This window comes from Cyprinodon variegatus, unplaced genomic scaffold (assembly GCF_000732505.1).
Source record: "Cyprinodon variegatus isolate N-32 unplaced genomic scaffold, C_variegatus-1.0 Scaffold1513, whole genome shotgun sequence".
Classification (NCBI taxonomy): Eukaryota; Metazoa; Chordata; class Actinopteri; order Cyprinodontiformes; family Cyprinodontidae; genus Cyprinodon; species Cyprinodon variegatus.
Window position 1 is genome coordinate 120598 of NW_015151966.1, and position 18400 is coordinate 138997.

An 18400-nucleotide genomic window follows, 5' to 3' on the forward strand; every position below is an offset into this window, starting at 1 on the left:
GTTTTGAATAGATTCATTTCAGTTATTATAAAACCAATCAGAATAACTTACAGGAGGACCGTCAGCTCCTGGCATCCCAGGCAGACCTGGTTTTCCAGTGGGCCCCTGCAGACAAAATCAATTAAAATATATTATAAACAAATAGCTGGTAATAGAGAGGGAAGCTGTTTTGATGCATTTAACATCAATAAGGAAATTAGATTGTGTTTTGTAGGAACATATTTGTAATGAGATTATTTTCCAAGGTGAATTTCATAATTGAGAAATCTGAAGAAACTTTATAAATTTTGTCATTCATCATCGTCCTGCTGCCAGTCAGCAGCCTCATAGAATACCGACTGCAGTTTGCATATAGAGCTAACATCAACTGAACACATCACTGTGCTCCACTCTATCAAATCCCACATTAAACATCAAGAGCTCCATGAAACACTGCTATATGTAAACTTTATCTCTGTTTCTAACATTACACTGACATACAGACTGAGAGCAAAGCTTCTGGGTCTCATTTAGAAAAGGATTTATACTAAAATGGTTTGTACAACAAAAAGCAGAAAATGGCATAAACTGCTATAATTGTTTATTTTTATTTTTTTATAAATCTTGGTCTATAAACCAGGTTCAAGCTCAAAACCAAGCATTTCTCCTGCTGTTCCTCAAAGTTTGCATCACCTCATGTTTGTCCCAATAAACGTCCACATTTAGACATAAATGATCCAAACAAAGCACTGCATGAATGTCATTGTGTTTGTTAATGAGCCTGATTAATGTTAATTAATGGTAACAGATGCAGAGGTTGATGTGTTGGTGAGTGAGGTCAGATAAATCTGTCTGGTAGCCACAGTAAATGAAAGAAAGCATTAAATAAAGTCACCTTCAGAGTCTGAAGTATGAACTAATATTAACCTGGACTTCCAGGCAGCATTGCGCTCATCACTGGCTGGATTATCTCAGATTTATGGATAATTTCAAAGAATTATTTTAAATTACAGAATTAAACACTTTATTGAATTATTCTGCCCCTAACTCCTGTAACTCTTTGCTTCAATCAGAGTGTTGTGTTTAAAAAAAGGTGTTTCGCAGGAACCCCAGAGTGGTTAACAGCTGAAATTGATAATAATAATTTAAATAATAATAAAAAAACTAAACAAAGCAATAACATAAAAAGTGGATCAATCTATAAGATTTAATTTGGGCAAACTTGTCATAATTCAGCTACATTGGGTAATTATATTTAGGTGTTTTCTAAACTTTGGTGGATTATTTTTTATTTTTAATAATCTGACTGTACATGACGCCGCGTCCATTTTCTCCCAGCTATTTTTTTTTTCTTTGGAGTTGTGCCTCCATTTTTTTAACACCTGTGACGAACAGGGATGGTGTGGGTCTTATAGATCACTCTCTTGCTCAGCATATATATATATAACCAAAAGCAATTCTCTAATCTAGGGAGTTGAATCCACTCGTAACCCAGTCATCATTATGGGTCAGGAAATAATCGTAATCCCTAAAAATGGGCTCCCTCCTCATTCTATCAGTTGCAAAGCCTCCAGCATAGTGATCCATGCTGCACCATTACACATGAGTGATTCGGCTATATTGAAACGTTTAGAACAACTATTCCTATAAGAAAGGTGATGGTGAGAGAACCTTTATAGATTGCTGTCAGCATATCGTCACTCCACGAGCTTTAGATTCAATAAGGTTGATCTATTAATATAGTTTCATATTCCAAAAATTCCAAAAAAGAAAAAAAGTTAAAAAAAAAGCAATCCACTGGACTTTGTTTTCCAAGATCAAAGACGTTTCGCTTCCTATCCAGGAAAATTTCTCAAATTAAAATGTCTGGATTAGCGTTGAGTTCCAGGCTTTTATAGAGTAGCCCAGCAAAGCCTTGTTACGACTTAGAAAACATGCGAATGGAACCGACAGAACAGGTCCTCCCCTTAGCAATAGGGAGTCATTATGGTCTTTATTGGCCTGCAAGACCTGATACTGTATCGGTACTGTACAGTATCGATCATCAGAGGTCTTAACCTGAGGGGATGCTGGCCGTATTGTAGCGCTGATCCACTGAGCCTGATACCTAATCTGATTTAATCTCTTCATGTTCCACAGATTGACCCACGGTAGACAGCAAGGCTCTACAGAGGGTCACCAACAGTTTCTAGAAGATCATCATCCACCTTCTTCCCTCACTAAAAACAAACAGCTTTCTGAGGACATATAAAGTCTTTGAGCTGAACTATATGAAGTCTGTTTTTTTTAAGGCTTTACTGTTTACTTTATTCTTTACATGGGTCAGTGAAGCAAAATAGTTGTACTTTAATTTATAAAAAGTGAGAAAGCTGCATGGATTTGGTTTGGAGAAGTCTATAAAAAAATAAAATAAATTAACCCAAAAACTGTTTCTTGTATAAGAAATGACTGATTAACCTGATCTACAATCTGGACTCCCACAAGGTTCCCTTTAGGACAGATTTTATTTCTAGATAAACTTAATAAATTACTTCAAGTATAAAAATTTAAACCACAATAATATTCAAAGTTGTTTTAGCTAGTAATGATTAATGCTAGTTTAGGTCTTAATTCACTGATTAAGACATCAGTGTTGGTTTATTAGCTGAAGCTTCGTAGTTTTAAGGGAACCTATTCTGAGGGAATTCAAACTAATCCAGTTTGTTCGAGTATTTGACCTTTATGGAAACACTGCAGGTTTCATCTACAACATTCACTGGGTTTGTTGTCTGGATAGGAAAAGAAGTCATACGGACTGTGATAATAAAATATAAATAAACAGATAACAGTGAATATGTTGGTATAATAAGAAAGGCTCATGATAATTTTACAGAGAAATGTTTCTTAACTTTGAGAGGAGAATAAACTATATTACAGATATCTAATTTTATTCATACAATACATTTTGATTAAAGGAATATTCCAGACCTAAAAACGTTTGCGATTAAAACTGTTTAAATATAATTCTTTTATTTCTAGGTTTCCCATAAAGTAAAAGGCCTTTACATGATTTCCTGTTTGTCTTGAAGTAGTTTGTCTCTTCAGCGTTACAAAAATGTTTGTACTGTTAATATCACACCTTTGTTTTTGTTGATTATGTTAGCATAATATAACATAAACTGATATAAAAATATGGTGTATTTTTATAAATGTTTTTTTCCCATTGTTTTATAGTGCTTTTCTTAAGTTTATTCATATTTACATTAACTATTGTTAGTTTGGATTTGCATACATGTTGTTTTTCTTTTATCATTACTGTTTTTGTTATCCTAAATGTCCAATAATAAAATTTTTATTGAATTATTGTTTTACTTTATTTCACTTTCGCAGAAACCCTTTAAGCATTTTGCCTCTCTACATTCGAAGAGTTAATTAATTTAAACAGTTTGTTTATTCCATTGTGATTCTTTAAAAAAAACGAAACTGAAATAAAAAAATTTAGCTATTTTAAATGTTAAAGAAACAACAGAAAAAAAAACAAGAAAAAAGAACAAAAACAGTCAAAGTTATGGAGCATAAATTTGCTAATCTGTTAGATTTCTGACTGAAAAATCAGCCCAGTTAAGTGCATTTTTTACCCATTTATTATGCATTTCTGTACTACTAAAATAAAGTCTAATTCTGGTAAAAGCTGTTTTTTTTTTTTTCCCCTAAAGGTCAGGGTTTCTAAAATAGCTTCAAACTGTTTCCGGCTTCTCACCTTCTCTCCTGGTGGTCCAAGCGCTCCCTGAGGTCCTGGCAATCCCTGCAAAAAAAAGAAAACAAATGTTTAAATCTTACTGAAATTATGAAACAAACCAAAGTGTAGAAATTATTTTTTTAAAAGCATCCTAATGCAGACTTAAAGAAATTAAGATGAGATCAAATCCAGAGTAAAGGCATAAACAGGAGGACCAGCAGAAAGTTTGATAAAATAAAAAAAGGTCAGTTTTTGCAATATTTTTTTAGAGCTACAGTAAAAATATTTCGATCTGTCGCCCCCTAGTGGTCAGGCTTACATTGTTCTGTTCGGGCAAGTTTGCAGCTTTTTAAAGCTGTTCTTGTTGGAATCAATGCAGAATAGTAACTCCCTTTTTTTGACTATTTTCTGTAACAACAGCAATTTTTTTTATTTGCACCATTCTGCAGCTATTGCCTTCTATTCATCTATTTGTGACTTCTTTACTTCCTTTAGGGCATCTTTAAAGCAGCTTTTTGAACCTAGAGAAACATTTAACCCCCTGTGTGGAGTTTCTGTGAACATCGATTACTATAAATATTACCACACAGTTAGTCAGATAAAGCTCAGTTGGTACCGGTAAAAGTAATGCATAAACATTCTTTGATCTGAACATTGTTTCATACATGGTTTGTGTCAGACTGTAGACGGGTTTTCATAAAGGCCACATTAGTAAAGGGCATATTTAACGGCTGTTCCATTACATATTCTCCTGTGTGGATCTCTTCTTCAAATACCTGTTTCCTCAATCAAAGCAGCATTGTATTAAACCCAGGCACCTTTTCCTCCTTTTGGCGCCTTCCGTTGTCTGTCGAGCCGATGTGACAAGTAAACTTCTCCACTGTGAGATCAATAACATCTATCTTATTTTATCTTCTCTGCCACTTTGTGTGGCTTATAATTTCAAACCTTCTAGATCTTGGAAGGTCAAATTTTTGCTGAACTCGGAAGATTTTGAGACTACTGACCAGAACACAGAAAAGATTAAAGTTTCTGACCTATTCCTTATTCGGACCTCAACATCTTTCTCCTTGACCTTTCTGTTGTGACTTGCATAGTTTTTATGATGCATGTATTTCTGCTTTATGTTGGTCAATCACAGAAGAGCCATGTAAACATGTCAGGGTTTGAGGCTGTTAGCTGCAGCCAAAGCTGTACTGAAACTATCCAAGGTAAACATTTGATTAATCACTGCAGGTATTTTATGTTACATAATCTTTGACCTTTAACCATTCCTGACTCTGGTCTATCATTTACATTTAGGTGAAGGTAAACTGCAAGGTGGCATTAAAGAGACTGAGATTATTGAAATGCCTTTTTCAAAATTAGATAAAAAATAAAGTTCATAGTTATTTTATTACTCGATAATAAACAACACTAAACAAGAAAGTCAGCAATCCCACATATTTTGCAACTAAAAGAATTAAAGACTATCAGATGCAGCTTAATCCGATAGCCTAATAGTAACTGAAACAAACTATCGGGATGGATAAAATAAACACCTGAGTCCATAATTCATAGATAGCTGATTGTTTCTCACCTGAGTTCCTGGAGTTCCCTGCTGACCTGGAGGTCCTGGTTCTCCTTGGGGGCCCTGAGTAACAGAAAGACAGAAAAAACAGTGAAGAGAGACAGTCAGAATAAAACCACTGATAATTTATTTCTGAATACTTATTTGTAACAACCAGAGGATAGAAAACTACATAAAGAGATAAAAAAAACGATGATTACAGAGAGTTACTGACCAGGTTTCCTTTGGGGCCATGGGGTCCATCATTTCCTCTAACGCCCTAAAATGAAACAGCGAAGACAGAATTTATCATTTGAAACCAGCTGAAGTCTAAAACATACTTTACCTGAACTTATCAGCAAATAAAGCAGAATATCCATCATTAATGTTTATATTCTTGTTCTGTTGCATTAAAGTAATGAATTAAAGGAAAAAGCTTCATGCTATTAGTGAGAAATGAGTCTGATATCATATCCATGTTTATCCTGCGATACAAAGGATGTTGTTTTGTTTAGAAAAGAATGTGAAACGATCAAATGTTCATTTAAAATTTCAGACTGGAATTTCCTTCCAGAGAAACCGAGGCTACAGTTTGATTTCAGTAGCCGCAGTTGTTTGTTCAGACACATTAAACCAAATGCAGCTAAAATAAAACAGTAATTTAGTTAAACCTAATTTTACTTACAGGAGGTCCGGGGACTCCAGGAGGACCTTTAGGTCCGAGCAAACCACGAGGTCCCTGAGAGAGAGAAACCAGAACCGATAAGAACCATAACGGCAACATCTAGTCAGATAGCAGACAGCATAAAACCCTGACCCCCAAACTCAACACAAATTTATATTTTTCAGATCATGTAATGTTAATATTTACAGATACAATATTTATTACACAGAAACATAACAAATAAATATGTTAAATCTCTTTGGTTGTTATGGAAACACTCACGGGTTCACCTGGAAGACCTCTGGGCCCAACTTCTCCGTCGTCTCCCTACAAACACAGATACAACAAACTGATGAATAGATCATAATTAATAGATTAAAAGGTAAAAATCTGTTTTATTGTATTTCATACCCTCTCTCCATCCTCTCCAGGGGATCCTTGGAGTCCCATTGGACCTGGGTCACCCTAAATTAAAGAAATTCTAGATGAATACTTTAGATATTCTAAATCTAATTGGTTAATTAATAACCAATCTGAGCTCTGAACAGAACCTGAACAGAAACTGACAATAAATAATAATTTTTTTTACTCACTCTGTGTCCTTTATCACCAGGCAAACCAGGAAGACCATCAAAGCCACGATCCCCCTAAAACAAATAATACAAAATACATTAAAACAGTTTACTGTCGTTTAAAAATGCAGATAACAAACAAACTACCAATGTTGATGATGATTTGGATTAAACTGGATTCTTGTTAATAATAATGGAGATTTTCTAACCTTGGTTCCCGGCTCTCCTGGCATCCCTCTGGCACCATCAGCACCAGCCCGGCCCTGTTAGTGGAAATGATCCATCACTTTTTAACAGGTTCTCTACTGATTTTTTTTCAGAAATATTCCTGGACTTCTGAAAGTTAATTCCTTAATGGATGAAAAACTCCACATAGTTTAAATTGCTGTTTTTACTCACTCTTCTTCCAGATTTGCCAGGAGGTCCCATCACGCCCTGAGGACCCCTGGGACCCTAAAGGAAAGAGGCCAGAGGTGAGACTCTGAGATACCTGTCCTCTAAACTGACCAGGCTGCTGAAATGTTACCTGAGGACCGGGGTCTCCTCCCTCTCCTTTCAAACCTGGACTTCCTGGACTTCCCTAAACAAATGGAAACATCATAGAAATAATAATTTATTCCTCCTACAGTAATGATGGTAAAGACAAAAAAAAAAACAATAACATAATTTTAATAAACAGATTGCTTAATTTAGAGATCAGTTAAAATGATCAAACTTGTAGTTTTTTAAGCAGGAAACCCACCAGAGGTCCTGGACGACCTGTGAATCCCATTGGTCCAGGAGGTCCCTTTAGCGCCATCTGCAGAAAGTAATTAAGTTAAATCTTTTAAACTCAGTAATGATTGAGACGCACAAGTGTGTACTGAGATTTTCTTTTGAGTAAAAAGAAAATCTTGTCTCTATATCAAACTTTCTGTGCTGTTGGGAAATGACTTAATTTATTTCTGTGTAATTTATGTCATTTAAAGCCCATCATTTACTGACATCCTGAGATAATTCTTTTCAAATATTTAGGTTTCTTTGTATTAGCTAATAATTTAGTAATCAAATCAAAGCAAACTCAGAGACCAATAAATGTGAAAGATCTTGGGAAAATTATTAAACTTGGATCAGCATGACTAAATGCAAAACATCACAATTTAATAGAATGAAAAACTTTTTGCACCGTGGAAAGGTTTAATAATAAAACTGACCCTGGCCTGGGACAAGATGGCTCTTGCTTGGGCTTCCTGTGCAGAAACGACAGGACCCTTATCGCCCCCACTCTGTCCGAAGCGGAACTGCAATAAGAAAATAGGTATATTATAAAAAGAAGTCAGATCTGTGTTCTGAATAATTGATTTAATGATTTTGAATCAAATAAAACTAACACTGAACATAGAAATCAGACAGAAGCAGCAGAAAAGACAAGTGGCGACTTTCGGTTTCATTTAGAAGAAAACATAAGACAATATAATTACACCTTTAAAGTATTACACACTTAAAAGCATTTATAAAATCAGACTTCTTTAAAATCCACTTCACCACCATCATTAGAATGATAAATCATGTCTGGAGGATAAATGAGAAAAGGTTCCTTACAGGCAGCATGACTGAGGTTCCAGGAGGTCCAGGAACTCCATCAGCTCCAGGCAGACCAGCTCGACCAGGAACACCCTGCAGAACACAGAGGAGCATTAAACACCAACAGAGGTGGAGAAATACTGCAAATAAGTAAGAACTTTTTCAAACAACCATCATTCAATATTTATCACTAATCTGCACAGGTAGAAAAAGTCAGAGAACAGTCTCACCCTCTCACCAGGGTCACCTGCTGACCCAGGAGGACCAGAAGGACCAGGAGGTCCTGGAAGCCCCTGAACAAACAGAGATGAAATAACTTAAATAAACTGTTGAGTTTAATAAATACATAATGCAATGTAGCCTAAACATTAACAGCAGGTATATAACTACAGGCTAATGTAGTACTTACAGCAGGCCCTTCAGGTCCTGGAGGTCCTTCAATCAGCATACCCTGAAAAACAGAAATATAAATCAAAAACTGAAGACAAGATGATGCCCCAGTTTGCACAATACAGAAGTAGGTATTACTATGATAGTACTAAAGGATAAACTGTGAAGTAAACATGACTGACTCCAATATTCATTAGATAAAAACATCTTTTAAGTTTAGCTTAAAGTTTAGTAGTTACCTGCTTTACAATAACAAACAACATTATTTTATTATTACAAATCTACATTCCAGTTAAGTTATCCTCAGGGAGCAGCTTGGAACTAAGTGCCTTGCTCAAGGACCCAGATAAGCATCCTGTGAGGCTTGAACTGACCACTTGAGGCTTTCTAAAATGCAAACTCTCCACCCTAATTACGAGACTACCAAATCAAGTGAAGAAAAGTAGCAAAAAACATTTATACATTAATATTCACTACTTTATCATAAATATCCATGATAGTGAAACGTGGTTAACAAGTAATCATCTAAGTTCTGACCTTTGGTTAAAATAAGTATTTGTTCATATTAAGATATCTTGAATAAAACCTGAAACATTGTCACTTATTCCCACATAGCAAAAAATACACTCACAGGCTCCAGGACTGCTGGTTCTCCCTTTTCTCCTTTCTGGCCTCTGATGCCGACCTGAGGAAAACACACAGGCATCCAGGAACACAACAAAATCATTATGGAGCTACTAACAAATCCAGGCCAAAATCAGAACATGTACTGCATTAACTTTGAGAACATAAACAATCAAAGCAATCACCACCATGATGCACATTAAATATAAACACACAAATCCCATTAAGATGATATTCAGTTACCAATACTGGTCTCCAGGGTCTTGGTCCAAAACTTTTCTACATTCTTTGCAGAGAAAAAGCTTAGTACTACTACTACTACTACTACTACTACTACTACTAATACTACTACTACTACTATTACTAGTACTTTTACTGTTTGCATACACCGCAAAAAACATCCTGAAAGCTGATGCCTTTTCATTATATTTTTTCAGTGTATGTTGAATGTATGGTTAGTGATTCAGCCTCAAACCAGTACTAGCTGTAGCATTGTTTTAACTAGTATGTACTTAGAAAATAACATTTTCAACCAACACTGTAACTTCAAGGTCTTTAATTGCATTCAACTTATTTCTCTGACTGATTGAGTTTGGCCTGGATTACTGTGGAAATATTTGAATTAACTTTTGTTTTTATTTTAAATATTTTAAGTATTTGTTTACGTTACCAACAGTGGATTATACATGTATCAGCTCTGTGTCGGTTTAGGGTAAATGAAAAAGTCAACAGGTCCAGACCTTTGACTCATGGCTAACTCAACCAGATCATTGAGAAGATATTGAAAACAATTAATCAAAGACCAGAAATCCTGATTGGTTAAAACGGATTTTTGCTTCAAAAGCTAAAATACTTACGCCTCCCTCGTCCGTCACAGCGGACAGGGCTGGACCAAAGTGGTCCTCAGCCTTCACGGTCTCTGGTTCCGGCTCATTGTAGTCCTTATAGGAATAATCATATTCCCTCATGCCCAAGTCTCCAGTCACATAATCCTCCGTGAAAACTTCTTCTCCCACACCGCCTGCCTTGGTGGCATCCAGCTCCTCTCCTTCCAAGGCTGGTTCTACCTGAGGCTGTGATGGGTTTATTACAGCCCATAAAAGATGGATGGAAAGACCCCAAAGAAAAATAGAGGAAAATAAAGATACAAGAGAGGGAAGAGAAAGCAATGAGATGGAAGATGTTTAGAAACAAAGGGGGTAGAAAAAAAGAAGGTGTACCAGAAGAAGGACAGTTTAAATATAACTTACCTTATGAAAAAAAACATAATGAAGCAGATTCTAAAAACCTGATCAATCCTTAATTCACTCTTTTTAAAAGTAAATTAAGGAAATATACCTTACCACTATAAATCTTCTGTTTTTCATCCAAAATCAATCTTTATCTAACCAGTTTTCACCAAAACTTTTCCTTACCAGCTTGTTTTTAATGATAAATGAATATAATTTTTAAAGAGTTTGATTCAAAATTAAAGCAGGTTTATACAGGAGCCTTTATCTTATGTTTTCTGGATGCAAACGGATAATGAAAAGCTTTGTGAAAACAAACTTCTGCTAAGTTCTACCCAAAGCAAAACAAAGATCTCACATGTGTACTTACCGAACATCTTTCTAGACATAAAGGTTAATAATCCAATATGGATGCTGATATGAAAACACTAATAGAAGCATTTCAACTGGCATTTCTAATCAAATTAAAAGTTTCACCAAACTTCTTTCAGATTTTAGCACCAAAGTTGGCAAAACATGTTCCATAAAATCAACTTACATTAATAAGTAATTAATTATCTTTGATATGTTATTGAACAAATAAGAAATGATCACAAACAACATGTTAGCGTCATTAAGGAACCTTCAGCAGCAGCTGTTTTCCAGTTTGTTTTTCTTTTAAATAAGAATGGATTACATCCATCTCCTCTGTGGTGAAACTTGACATCAAATATCATCATGTGGGTCTTTTTCATCACAAGGTTTTTGTTCTTATCCCAAGATTGTTTGGGTTTAATGAAGCATCTTGATCTGAGAACAAGTCGGGAACCTTGCAGTGAAGGAGAAGGAGCCACATAAACATGTTTGATGAAGCAGGAGATGAATGTGGTGCATTCTCTTTTAAAGGAGTTTTCTCTCACATGTTACTTTGTGCTGACAGTAAAATGATGAATGGTTAGAAAAATGTAAAAGGAAAGAGTTAAACTACAAGGACTGGGCTCACCGTCATACAGCTAACAAAATGGTTTTATTCTGATAAGAATAATAAAGTTTTACTGCTTAGCTGTTTGGTTTAATAGACAAATGTGATAAATTCATAGAAGATTTTTTTTTCTTTGACATGGTTCAATGCGTGTGATTTTCCTTTTACCTGAACTGGTATTTCTTCCTCTCCAAACACCTCACCGTCTGCCTGTGGAACCATCTCCTCATAGTAATAATCGTCTGTAGGGGTGTGGCCAGCCTCAGAATATTCTACATCCTGATTGGTCAGGTTGACAGGAAGTTGTGAACAGAGAGGAAGTAAGCAGAGTTGATTGGGAGAGCAGGGTTAGTTGGTTCTGCTTTAGCCAGAAACCTCAACTCATCGTCAAACTGTGGTCACCAGTGAAAGGTTTTCACAACAGAGTACTAGGGCCATACTAAGAAGAGTTTTTTTTTTTTTTTTAAAGTTATTACAGTAAAGTCTTAACATTACGAGAATAAAGCAATAAAAATATAAGAAAAAAGTTGTAATACTGAGACACAAGCCCTAACAGACAATTAATCAAGTTTACCAAAACTGCAGCCTAACCTTTTTATGTAAAAGTTAAAATTAAAATAGGCTTCTTCATTAATCTCATAATATTACAACTTTAAGTTCATAGAACCCATATTTTTTAACTTTATTCTCATAATATCATTACTTTATTTTCCCTCATACTCCGTCGTAGGTTTCCACTGGTGATGCACATTTTAATCTTGCAAAGAGCCATCATAGAAAAGAAGTTTCAGTTGCTTTTAGAGCATCAAAGACTTTATGCAATATGGAAGATTTGCAAAGTCATTGAGACTTAACTGAAATTTCTTCCCATGCAATTCTTGTACAGGTTTTGCTTTACAGAGCTTAAAAGCCAAGGTTTAAAAAGTGTGAAGTTTGCTCTTATTGGAAGCAACAACGCTGGCATCGATCCATCTGATGCAAAAGAAAACATCCCAGCTTGATGCTTCAGAATGTCGAGTTTCAACCAAGGTCAGAAAAAACGGAGACATAGTGACTTAACAGCCTCACAGACCTGGACTTTAGTCATTTAATATACCATTTACCTTAAAGAATAAATCTACAAAGATGTTAATAGATGCTTAAAGCTTGCCATAGATTCTGTGAAGCTGTTGTATTCATATTTAATTAAAAATCAACAAAAATCAATAAGATCAAAGTCAGAAAGAGGCCAATAATAGCCAGACAGTGACAAAGCGACAGGTGGAGGTTTGTTCTGCAGCAACATTTTAAGTTTTATAAAAGATATTTCTTCCTGGCTGCTGTATTATAATAACACACGCCCATTATCTGACTGTTTCCAGGTAAAATTACTCTTGGGGATTCAGATCCTTAAGTCAAGTAAAAAAAACAAACAAACAACAAAGCTGTATATTTAAGCCATAGAGCCATGCTTCAGTGTGTGCTGCAGGATCATATCATATGGAGAGGTTGGGAAGGTTGGGAGGAACATATGATATATGCAAAGACAAGAAGGCAGAATGCTTGCATTAACCAACTTCCATTCAGACAGCGAGCTGGTTCATCAGTGAGGATTTACACCAAAATCTGTTTATCAGCTGTGATTTTACTGCAGATCCCACATGATGGACGAGGCAGGCAAAGAGAATGGAAGAGCAGAGCATAAATCTGTGGACACTTGGAACCAAACATGAACCCTCATGTTGTACCTCTGGGTAACCGTTGGTAACTTTCTTAGTTTTGACAACAGATCCACCCTGTGAAGCCTTGCCAAACGGTGGGAAGGGTCTGTGGTGGGATTTCACATTGTTGTTGTCCATCTTGGCTTTTGTGGGTCTAGGTGGAGTGGGTCGGACGGCTGCAGTTGTTGAAGTTTGTTTTGTTGGACTTGAAGCCTTCACAGGTTTGCCGGCAGTTGGTTTGACCACCTTAGTGTTCACTTTGGACCCTGCTTGGGCCTTTGCTACAGGAACTTTGGTTGTAGCAGGTTTCGCTGTTTTTGAAGGAGCTGCTTTTGTGGGTTTGGGTGCTTTGGAAACCGCAGTCTTTGCTTTGCTGTTGCCGTTAGCTTTGGCTGCATCATTAACTTTCCCGGTAACTTTCCCATTTCCAACAGGTTTCTTCGGCGTCGGAGCTTTGCCGTTGCCGTTTCCATTCACCTTCGACACTACAGAGGGCTTCCCATTTCCATTTGTTTTGGTTTGAGCCTTGCTGTTGCCATTGGATGTCTTCCCATTTGCATTAGAATTGGTATTAGCTCCACCATTTGATTTCTTCTGAACAGCTGGTTTACCATTTCCATTCTTAGTTGGAGCAGATGTGGGTTTTGATTTACTTGCTGCAGTTGGCTTGATCTTAGACAACAGGATCTGTGCTGGAGTGGGTTTTACTTTGGATGATTTAGTTTTAGAAGCTTTAGATGCCTTGGTGGGCATCGGGGGCTTGACTACCAGCTTGTAAGGTCCATTCTTGGCTGACTTTGCTGGAGTGGGTTTAGCTTTTGCAAGAAGGGGCTTAGGGGGAGCTGCTTTTCCATTGACCGCTTTCTTCTAATATCCAGTAAAATAGTTTGTAGAGTATTTGTAATGTAGAATTTGCAAACGGACAGAGAAAGGGAGGGAGGGTAGATGATAAAGATACACGGAGGGGTTGGGAGGAAGATGAAAAGCACAAACAAAGGATTGACAGAAAGAGACAAAAAGACAAGAGTGGGTGTTTTGACAAACAGTGACATAAAGATGGCTAAGGTCTGGATGATTTACTGAGACTGTGCAGGCATTACTGGATACAGCAGAAGTCTACGTCTAAATAAAACAACAGTCAGCAGTGGAGTTACAAGATAAGTTTAAGAAATGTTGGTATTTTGATAATAATCCTATAATGCATCCTTTCTTTTTTACATTTGCTGTTTTCTCCAGTAATGCCATTCCCAACATCAAATAAAAGCAGCATCTTTGCTCTCTAAGTAACTGGAGGTTGTGGTTTAGTAGAGGCACTGGGGGGTGTGACCAGTCAGCTAAAGCCAGCTGTTTTAACACACACACACACTCTAAACACAATCCCACATCACACACACCACTGATGCACTAAACTGATGCAGAACTGCATTAATGGGTTCAACTGGAAAACCAACAGTTAAAGCATGCAAAGGACAGCAGCTTACTGTTAGGAAGACATGCAACAACATGTTAGGTAAAGGAAATCACACACATACACAAAAGTACAAAGAATATTATTTTATGTTCCACTGTTGAAAGTAAAGACATGCAAACAAAAATGGTTTGTTCTAAAGATACATTGAAAATGTAAAAAAATCAAAAGACAAATACCTTAAAGAGTAATATAGGCTCAGTAGTGGCAATGGCAAAATGATCACATATTTTTTGATACAAACTTTAACAAACATGCATGAATTATTTGAATATAATGCAAACCTGAGCTTTATAACCATGCAGTGAAATAACTGGAAAAAAATGAACGCATAATACAAAAGACAGGAACTTCATGCAACAATAACTTTTCAGATCATGCAAATAATAAAACATTGAAAAGCAAAAAAAAAAAGAGGTTTTGTTTTAAATTGATGGAGTTCACCTTTAACGCACATAAAAGAGACTCTAGATTTAACAAAATCTAAATATTTTATTATCAGAATTTCTTTGTCTGGATTCATTAATTTAAAACTAATTCTCCTAACCCATAAGGAATATTTAGGAATATCAGATTTGGCATTTTTATATTTATATAAAAGTTTAGCTTGAACTAAATTTTACTTTTAATCAACTTCTGTAAAATCTAAATATTAATAGAATAATTTTAAATGGCCATTTCTGTACATTCCACTGTTTATTGTTAAAGATTTGTAAAACATTCACCTTCAATAAATTATACAAAAAATACAAAAATACTTTCAGCTTCTTTCCAAGAAGTGAGATTGAAAATTAAAAGTCTAAAACACACATAATGGGAATTGCAGATTTACCCTAATAAATAACCATAAATGGTGGGAATGAATTACAGGTGTGTTGTGTATGCTAAAACAACCATCCCTACACCTCATCAGTGCCGCCACTTGGCCACAATGTGGACAATTACACATACATACATACATGACAACATGTTAATGACAGGAAACAGACATAATGTGATTTACGACAAATCGTAGATATGAAGAGGATGTTTAGGAGGTCAAACCTGATTAATTAGAAAGGGAAATAAAAAAAGGAGGTAAAGAGTGATAACTGATGAGAGATCCTTAAGTCAGTTAATAAAATAAAAAAATAAATAAAAAGGTAAGCCCTTATACATAACCTCAACAAATATGTAGAATACATTTAGGTTATATCTTATATTTAGCAAGTTGACTTTATATCATGGATTCTTTTATTGCTGTTTATCATGTTAATTTTTTCTTTTTGTTTCATTCCTCAACCCAAATATCATTTTCCCTCCTTCTTGCTCCATTATTTTGGGTCTCCAGGTTGGGGAGGAGGGGGTGCAGAGGAGGAGGGAAAACCTGGTTTTCCTTATAATGATGGGATAATAATAATAGGGGCAGTAAAGGTCATCCTGGTCCTCATCAAAGTACTGAGAAAGACGGAGGGATTAAATGATTGTAAGACAGATAAAAAGGATGAGATGGAGTCAGACAGGAAGATGAATGAAAGCAAAAAAAACAAACTAAAAGAGGTAAAGGAAATAAGGAAGGGTTATGGAGCGAAAAAAAGAAGAAAAGTAAAAAGCAAGAAGTACCGAGTTGAGAATCTGCAATGGAAAGCAATGGGGTGACGGAACAATGCAAACCTTTTGTTTCTCACTTCATCTGAGTCTTTTTTATAAAGCTTAAAGTTACCAATGGAATAGAATTCAATAGATAATCCACCCTGATGAATGAGAAAACCATAAAAGCAGCGGTGGAGTAAAAACAGGGAATTCAATGCATTCCAGGAGAAGTCATCACAACAACATCAACATGGCAGTGGAGACAAACTGTGTCTGATGATCACACTGAGTAGGACCAGGCATGCAAGCTCATGATAGATGGGTACTTTGGATGGATGCATGCAGATGAACCTTCTTTGAATAATCAAATCTGTGATGCAGCCTGTATAAAACAAAAGTCCCCAACTATGCAAAACAGCAAAGCCTAGAGTGAATTCTGACCGACCAGTCTCAGTAAGCAAGCAGGTTCCACCATAAGCAGACCTTCAGCCATAGTCCTATGTCACAATTTCACCACCAAACCAATCGGAATTTAAAGTTCATGTTGTGCTGATGTTCTCTTTATTTCAATCCATCTGAACAAAGCATGGCAAACATTGATGTTTTTCTGTATCATCCTCTTACCCCCACCTTTCTGTGTTCCATTGCAGCAGAGCAGAAAACAGGGAAAACAGGGAAGTCATGATTAAAATGAAATAAATCTTTACAGGAGCAGAAAATAAAAAGCCGTCTGCTTTTCTAAATACCCCCAGGACACAGACTGTAGAGGTGGAGGGGAAGTGGGATAGATACAAACAGTTGTTGATGACAAGGGTGCATGAGGAAGACAGAAAGGGGAGCAGAACTTTGATGGTTTTATCAGATGACCTGATCTGAACCTGAGGAATTACAGTTCAGAAATCTGCCGCTGATCTCACTGTTTGATTATATCTACATAGGCTCACGTACTCCTCACACGTTAATAATAAACCAATGGAAAAAATAGATGTTTTAAATCTATTGGGAAAGAAAATTTGCTACAAAATAAAAAGAAAGTGAAAAGTTAAATTAACACAGCACTTTTGTTCCAGAGCTGAATAAACAAAACTAAAAATATCTATTAAAATATGTCTGTAATAAAGTTGCATTGGTCTTCTGAAATTTTTTTAGTGTATTTTTCTTCTTTTCAAATTGCTTATTTAAAAGGTTATGCTCACAAAAATGTTTCACCCAATTTCTAAGATTTATCTAATTCTATTAAATAACAATATCACAATTCCACAATAACAATTCCCAATTAATTTTCTTGGATAATTTTAATACAAACCTAATAAATAAACCTTACAGGATCCATATTTATTAGTTTAATATAGATTATTTTGTTAAAATACATAATAATCAGGTTCATATATTTAAAATTTATGAAGTTTACCAACTCATAATCAACACTTTGTGTTATTTATTTTATATACATAAAGTTTGCTGCTAGAATTGCATAATAATCAGTTTACATGTGTGCAATTCAAACACTAAACTGTATTTATTTGAAGTAAAGACACTCCATAGTATTAATTAAGAGTAAGTTTACTTTATTTATACTAAATACATAAACCTGATGATAATGTGTTTCAAATCAATACATTTTATAATGCAAATAATTATGCATCTTGTCATTGATTACGTAATAAAATAACATAAATATTAAAATTTGGATCAAACACTTTTGTGAGTGTAGTTAACTTAATATGTTCTTTATGTTTATATCAACAGAAAGTGTGTGAAAAAAATAGGTCCATAAATTCTGATTGGGCGAGATTTTTTGGAGCTACAGATGTGTCCTGATTCTAGTTATTTATCTTCTATTTTATCTAATATGTGACTAAAACAGGTGAAGGGATGTCGGTTTATTAAAGACGAAGTATCGCCCCCCTGTTAGGTCTGTTACTCACATATGTGTTGGGATCCTGAGCTTGGGTCTTGGGCAGAGGGGAGTCACAGTCAGGGCTGTAGTGTTCACAGAAGTCATAAGCAGCCTGAGGGTTGGAGGCGATTAACAGCTGCTGGATGTCTCCCTGTCAAGGAAAAGTGGATATGAGTATTAATACAGATAAGTTTTATTTAAGTTAAAACAAATTAATTTCAAAATGTGATGAAATAATGTAAAGTCAGGTTGTAATAAGTTCCTTAGATCCTCACCTGGAAAACTTCCTCATCAAGCAGACGAGCTCCAAACACTGTGATGCCATTGGTGTCCACCTCAGCCTTATTGCCTCTGGGCAGAGGACGGGTCATCTTCTTCTTGCAGTCCAGCAGCAGTGTCACATTTTTCTTTGAAACAGAGAAAGCAATCCGATGCCACCTAGAGACAAGTAGGAGGAACAGCAAACAACAAGCATGTGATCAAACCCAAACAATAATATCAACTTATCCAC

The 18400-nt window shown here is 35.7% G+C and overlaps 1 protein-coding gene across 5 annotated transcripts in view; it reads right to left on the reverse strand.

Annotated features, from left to right (window-relative positions):
- Window positions 1-18345, reverse strand: part of LOC107103722 (collagen alpha-2(XI) chain-like) — a 36636-nt gene extending 18291 nt beyond the window's left edge. The window contains exons 1-21 of one of the 5 annotated variants that reach the window (XM_015403527.1): window positions 18165-18345; window positions 17918-18040; window positions 11418-11528; window positions 9917-10132; window positions 9067-9120; window positions 8455-8496; window positions 8276-8338; window positions 8064-8138; window positions 7676-7762; window positions 7225-7281; window positions 7009-7062; window positions 6882-6935; window positions 6692-6745; window positions 6504-6557; window positions 6322-6375; window positions 6193-6237; window positions 5932-5985; window positions 5482-5526; window positions 5277-5330; window positions 3719-3763; window positions 52-105 (exon numbers count right to left, since the gene is read on the reverse strand). In XM_015403527.1, coding sequence (XP_015259013.1) covers window positions 52-105; window positions 3719-3763; window positions 5277-5330; window positions 5482-5526; window positions 5932-5985; window positions 6193-6237; window positions 6322-6375; window positions 6504-6557; window positions 6692-6745; window positions 6882-6935; window positions 7009-7062; window positions 7225-7281; window positions 7676-7762; window positions 8064-8138; window positions 8276-8338; window positions 8455-8496; window positions 9067-9120; window positions 9917-10132; window positions 11418-11528; window positions 17918-18040; window positions 18165-18260 — 1491 coding nt within the window. In that variant the 5' untranslated portion in view covers window positions 18261-18345. Of the gene's footprint in view, window positions 1-51; window positions 106-3718; window positions 3764-5276; window positions 5331-5481; window positions 5527-5931; window positions 5986-6192; window positions 6238-6321; window positions 6376-6503; window positions 6558-6691; window positions 6746-6881; window positions 6936-7008; window positions 7063-7224; window positions 7282-7675; window positions 7763-8063; window positions 8139-8275; window positions 8339-8454; window positions 8497-9066; window positions 9121-9916; window positions 10133-11417; window positions 11529-12976; window positions 13817-17917; window positions 18041-18164 lie in introns of all 5 variants that reach the window. The other 4 variants (XM_015403524.1, XM_015403528.1, XM_015403526.1 and 1 more) reach the window with 4 other exon arrangements.
- Between the last annotated feature and the right edge of the window lie 55 nt (window positions 18346-18400).